This window comes from Egretta garzetta, unplaced genomic scaffold, assembly GCF_000687185.1.
Source record: "Egretta garzetta isolate BGI_Z169 unplaced genomic scaffold, ASM68718v1 scaffold154, whole genome shotgun sequence".
NCBI lineage: Eukaryota > Metazoa > Chordata > Aves > Pelecaniformes > Ardeidae > Egretta > Egretta garzetta.
In genome coordinates, this window is record NW_009259600.1 from 404,662 (window position 1) to 411,259 (window position 6,598).

At 35.2% G+C, this 6,598-nt stretch overlaps 1 protein-coding gene across 1 annotated transcript in view; it reads right to left on the reverse strand.

The window, feature by feature from the left end:
- The window catches only part of NBN (nibrin), a gene marked incomplete at its 5' end in the record, with an annotated part of 25,902 nt that overhangs the window by 10,571 nt on the left and 8,733 nt on the right, over positions 1-6,598 (reverse strand). The window contains 5 exons of the mRNA XM_035893900.1: positions 254-529; positions 962-1,103; positions 3,214-3,314; positions 4,381-4,571; positions 4,858-4,975. Of these exons, the coding sequence (XP_035749793.1) occupies positions 254-529; positions 962-1,103; positions 3,214-3,314; positions 4,381-4,571; positions 4,858-4,975 (828 nt within the window). The remainder of the gene's footprint in view (positions 1-253; positions 530-961; positions 1,104-3,213; positions 3,315-4,380; positions 4,572-4,857; positions 4,976-6,598) is intronic.

Below are 6,598 nucleotides of genomic sequence, written 5' to 3' on the forward strand. Positions count from 1 at the left end.
GTAATTACAAAAGAAAGAAATCACAAAAGCATTTTTTTAATATGACTAGCTGCATCTGCAACGTAACAGCTTCCTGGTGTTCTAGGGACTGCACTGAACGTTAAGTACCCTTGAGGAAAAGCTTGCCATTCTAGGAAGCTGATCTAAAAATTACCTATTTAAGTATGTTTTGAATTAAATATACATCCCTTGAGTTAAAATTCTTTTCCAGAAACAGCACCAACATAACAATAAATTAAGTAATGTCAAGGACATTTCAACATACCTTTTTCTAGCTACCTGGAAGTAATTTGTAATTGAGTTAGACTGGTGACGTGAAGTGCACTCACTAGGTTTATCAGCTTCTAAAATTTTAGATGTCGAGACAGGATAACTATTTTGACTCAACACAGATGTTCTGTTCACTCTAGGTATCGATGTTCCTGCCTTTACGTTGCCAACTGTGCTAGGGTTTTTCTTTACAGTGCTTATATCCTGGAAAGCCATTTTCCCTCTTCTGTCCATCTGGGGAGTATTCTCTATCTCCATACTGCATTAGAGAGAAAAAACATTAAGTGAACACACAAGAAGTTACCACAGAAATACACTGTAGAATGTAACTTTTTTTAAAAAGCTGTACCTGTACTTTGAACATACTTATAAACAATATAGGTGTGCTAAAAACAAACTGTAAAATCCACTATGACAAATATATTTTTATAACCATGAAATGGCTTGAAAATTTTTAATAGTCGATAGTCAAATCAGATAGGCAGTATCTACTCATAAGTCCCATGTGACATTTTCTGTTACCTATCACTCAAAAGCAGAAATTATCTCACTGCAAACAAACAGCAGCAATTTAGTAAGTGCCATTTCAAACACTGTATATTTTTGTCCATGGCGATGACACAGCTCCTCTGCCAAAAGATTGCTTTATTTGCAAGTATTAGCGTAGAAACTATTTCCGTGAATACTTTACCATGTCTGCTCTTCTCTTTCTGTATCAGCCACAAATACCGCGCTGTTATCTGCAGCAGTTGGCATTATGGTTTCATCCACAGCCAAACTCTGAGAAATGGCTCGCCCTGCAACAGCTAATGCAGGAGTACTTTTAGTTACAGCTGCAAGTTCAACACAAGAGAAGAATTAAAAGGTTAGTACCAAATCTGTGTTTCTTTGCATGTGTTATCACACATCGGTAACTTTTTGTAAAATGGTCTTAATGCAATTTTAATAAAAAAATTAAGCAGATTTATTAATTAAAAAAACATGAAAGAAACAGTTCTAGAAGACCATATTCTGCAATTCAGTTTTAGTTAAATATTCCATTAAAGTCACCTGTCTGAGCACAAAATTCCTTACATTTACTGCTTTATGATGTCCTCCAACATGTGATTATTATATCTGGGATTATTTCTATTAATACAGAACCAATATTTGCCATCAAAAAATCCTCAGAATACATGTCTTCTACAGCCAATTTCTCATAATCCCCATACTCAGGGGATTGCCTTAAAAAATTGCTTGCTGCTCTCTATTTAGTTACTCACATTATTTCTCTGTAAAACCAAAGCAGCAATATCTCTTATATTGTCTGCCCTTTCACTTGTCCTTTTCCTCGGATATTTATGATTTCTCCAAGTCAAAGGGTTCTGTTTTAACTATTTTAACATATGTCTCATCATGCTTCCAAATGCATTTTTTTTTCTTGATCACTACTCATCTCTCAGCCCTTTACATTCTTCCTGCATCTCATTCAGATTGAGAATATGACAACAGTATTATCCTTTCAGACAACTCCTTCTTTATACATTCAATTATTTTTTCCTACCACTGTAACCTTGTAAAAGCAATAACCTATAGGGACATGAAAGTCTTCTCCTTGAGCAATTACGTGTTATATATGTTGCTATTCATTGTTCCGAGACAAGATCAGAGGAAGAAGTCTTGTTTACAATCCCTTTAATTTGCAACACATACATGGAATTTTTTTATAACTCCCAAACAACAGCATTTGTTCCCTCTTAGCAAATAAACTGTAAACATAGCTACCTTTAAAAGCCTGATATACAGTCCTTCTATGCAATGCAACCAGACAATTTAATTTTTATCCAGTTGAATCATTCAGACTGGAAACAAGAATCAGCATTTCTGATTCATCCAGGTGCCTACAGGGCCAGTATCTTAAATTTAGTCTGAGAATCAATTTATTTCGTATTGTTTACCAAACTAACTCAATAGACAATGGATCACAAACAAGTTATTCATACAGGAACACCAGTCAACCAAAACATTTTTCAGAGCTCTCCCAGTACTGCGTATGTATCTTTCTCTTCAAAACGCATTCTTGAATAAGTAATGTTCCTATATGTAAAGACAAACTTACAGGTTTTTTGTTTGATTTTTTAAAAATTGTAGGATTTGCTACACGATACAACAATTTGTAGAACAGAATAGAACCTAAAATTATACACATAACTGAGAATTTTATAGAAATAAAATACAGACTAACAATTTTGGAAGAAGCATGAAAAGGGAATTAGACAAACAAAAACTCTGTCTCTCAAAGATTCTTATTACTACTGTATTAGCAAATATAAGTTAAGTTTCAAGTTGAGAATTGGAATGTTCACCCCCAAACTATAACTTTAGCAAACATGGCAATCACATCTCATTGTTTTTACTTGAATGTCAAGATTATGTTTGATTTTGAACTGGGCAGGGAGTGGTTGAATTTCCGTAAAGCAAGTTCCTTTTTGTGCAAAAAAGCGCAAGCCTTCACAAATTAATCCCATTCTTATTCTAACATTCACCTTTTACCTCCTTATTACCCCAGTCTTTTCATAAAAGATAGAAGAGCACAGAATTCAAACTACCACATACATATTAATTCAGTGGCCACTAAAAATGTGAACTTCAGAAGATTGTTTTTAAAGTACCTTTCCTTTAAAGATCAATGTACTAAGTGTCTGCTTTTTATGCTAATTTTAGATCTGCTACATTTTATTTACATCTAGGAGTCATGTAATTTTCATTGCAGTTCATTGCAAGACCATTAAAAAACAATTACCTCTTCACACTTGTATACATTTTTCATGCAGTGGCATTCTATTTTACCGGTCTTGGAAAACAAGAAAAAAGAACTCTAACACTAGCCATTGATGCTCCTGTACAAAAAGAAATACTGCCTCTTTAACACTGTTAACTTATGACTACTTTTCTTCCAATTACCTTTGTCACCAGGCTGCTTTTGAGGGTTGCAGTATTTTTCTGTAGACATGAAGATAACTGCCAATCCAATTTCTGCCTCAGGAATAGCTCTGAGATCCTTGCTGTTATTATACAAATAAAATAAAGACAAAAAAAAAGTTTCTCAATACAGATTCAAAGTTGAATAGGCAAACGGGCATAGATATGACAAAGTACAAAATGTTCCATTCCTCCTTTCAACAAACATCAGTCTACAACACAATTTTTCACAAAGCAGTAAGTCAGCATGATTATCCACCATTATAGCCATGTCCCATACATGAACTTCCATGTTTCCTGCTGCTGTAGCCACGGTCTAGTCCCAGTAATCTGGCCAGTGCATCTCTCCCTAACAGATTTCTGGGCATTTAACCAGCTGTGCTCTACCTCTGATTCAAAAATGTGTGTGAATGGAAAAGTGACTTGAGCACATCTTACGAGTCAGTTAGGTGCACACACATGTCTTCTGTCCTACAGCCATGAGAAGAGCTTGAGTAGAGTTTTCTCTGTTTAGCAGGAAAATTCAGCGGAACTAGGTTTAGGTATAAGGTTAAGAGGTGGGATTTTGTTTTCTTTCTTTGTTTTAATAAAACAGCATTATGAAAATCCTAACATGGATAAAAATATGCAGTTTGCCCTCTCAAACAGAAAAAAACCACCATCAAAACAAAAACTTATTTTTATTAAACAGAAGCTGCTCTTCAGAAACACTGTATGCAAATAATTAGATGGCAATGAATCACATGACCTCAAGGTGCCACCTCACCTGTTTTCCATTAAATACATGTATTTATTGAAAAATCATAGATAATTTCCATTCCTAGAATACATTTATTTTTAATTTCTTTTAAATAGTGCAAGAAAAAAATACTTGCTGCTGTCTGTAATTTCAAGGCAGCTTCATTACAACGAATTTTCGTAGAATCGGATCTGAAGCGGGGGGGAACCCACAAAATCCTCACAGAACTGCCAAGTCCTTTCTTTCCTGCTTCAAGAAATTTTAGTTACTATGCTAAATACTTAAAGCAATGAAGAAAATACCCCCTTTATAAGCATCCTATTGCTTAAACATGTATGCAAACACCATGACTAATTCTCTGCAGAAATTGTGAAATTACCATACCACTGTACAAGACAACAATGCTGCACCTTTGCAAGACAGTCAGAATGGAATCAGTCCAGTTTCTCATGGAGTCAGATCCTGGAATCTGGGAGTTTGTCAATCCCACATCAACAACACAAACTTCAGGAGAAACCAGTAAAGATGTTTCTTTTCTTCCCTCCGTCATCAATTTTGCTTCCCCTCCTCCAAGAATAACTGCTGGACCCAGTTTCTTGTGCTAAAAAGAGAATGCAAATAGAAAAAAAAGGTAAATCTTAAAACACAGTCAGTTTAGAAGTATCAGCATAATGAACTATCAGCATAATGCTTATCACTGATGCACTAATACAGATGTGATATGTTCTGTTTTTCCCCATATTTCATCTTGCTTAGGCCATTGTATTGTAAGACAAATACATGCAAATCCTTCTTTCCTGATGAACCCAGAATGAGTGTGAATTCACAGAGAAGAGAATCTATGTTTAGTTACCCCGCAACATTTTTGCAACGTGAAGCCTAATTACCTGCTTAGCAGTTAAAAATACAAAAGTTTTTCCACTGAATATTTTTCTCCTTTCACGATGCTCGGATAAATCCAGTTTTTCAGTGCCAATGGAAGGCTCATCAACTGGAGGATAAAAGCTGCAAGAACAGAAAATTAAAGTTACAAAATGCAGATTTACCTATCAGAACTGACTCATAGTCCTTTCTGGTTTCGAGTAAAGCTCTGAAGTCAAAATACTGTATTGCTCTCTTAAACCTATTTATATAGTTTTTCAAGAGAATGTTAAAAAGAAACAGACCCTCTAATTTCTAAACATCTAAGCTACGATCAAGACTTTCTACATCAGTAACTAAGAGGACAACACTTTCAGGAATGCGTTCAACCTATCGGCTTTAAGCATCTGCTGTACATGTATCTACGTTCTCCACTAACAATACTGACAAACGAGACTACAATCTCATTCTGCATTTACTCTAGGTAATAGTAAAACTCCACACAAAATTAGCCATCTTGCTTCCTCTACCCTTCAGGTAGGGATAAGCCACCCCTCCTTCTCTTCTACTGGATCAAGAAAATATGTACCACCACACTAAATGACAGCAAATAAGTACACTTTTCTTGCTGGTGAGCTAGAGAACAGAACTGATTCACCCTGCAAATTCTCCATTGTTTTGTCCAATACAAGAAAAGTGATGAGGAGTTCAGATGGGAACTTGAGAAGTGAAATTCTATCCTGAAGCTCTAATTTTTGTCATGGCCTGTGATGTCAGCTCTAGTTAATGAGAGCATATCCGCATCACAAAAGCCTCTAGAGTTAAGACAAGCACCTAACAGATAATTTCAGGATAATATTTACAGGAACTTTGAGGTACATATTCACTATTGACAGGGCAAGGTGAAGGCACATGCTAGAAAAGAAGGAAACAATAGGTTGATTTAAACTGTGCTATACTAGGTCTGTAGCTAAACAGCAGTTTAGGTATGTGCTCTGGCTGAACAAAGAACTACTTATCTTTATTTTGACTGCTGATTATACACCATTCTCATACTACTATGCAGGAAAAAGAAGATGCTGAAACACACTCCCAAAATCTGGTTTAACAGCCCAGTAAATTACATATATACAGGCACATGAACATGTTTTTACTTTTTTTTTTTCCTCATTTACACAAAGATTAGCAGATTCTAAGCAGGAACATACTTCATGAAATGCTGAAGTATTTAAGTTTCTGAAAAAAATCCATTTACTACACAGGTAATTTCACCATCTATAAACATTTAAACATTCTTCAGACACTGTGAATATTCACATACTTACAGCTGAACACAAAAATACGCATGTGCATTTTCTACTGCATCTAAATATGAAATTCAATTATGATAGGCTGAAATGGACTACATAGTTGTAGTTAATTTTAAATAACCTTTGTTCTTTTGTGTTCTTCACTATCAGTTCCTGAAGCTTTATATACATAACGTAAATTAGCCAGCATAAAGCCATCAGGTTTCAAAAAATTCTTATTTGATAAGTTTCAGCAACCTGTTCAAGTCTGTTTACAAAAATATTGTTCCACTGAAGTTGAAATAGATATGATAAATTCTCCCGGTACTGAGCCCCACAGAGACAGTTATTAACCCAAGATAAATACAGGGGACAAAGTTGTTTTTAAAACCCAGAGGTTGAGTAAAGAGGGAGAAGCAGCAGTTTCTATTACTTCAGAACTGCACTACGGTTTCTCTAGAAATACACTTCAAATCTC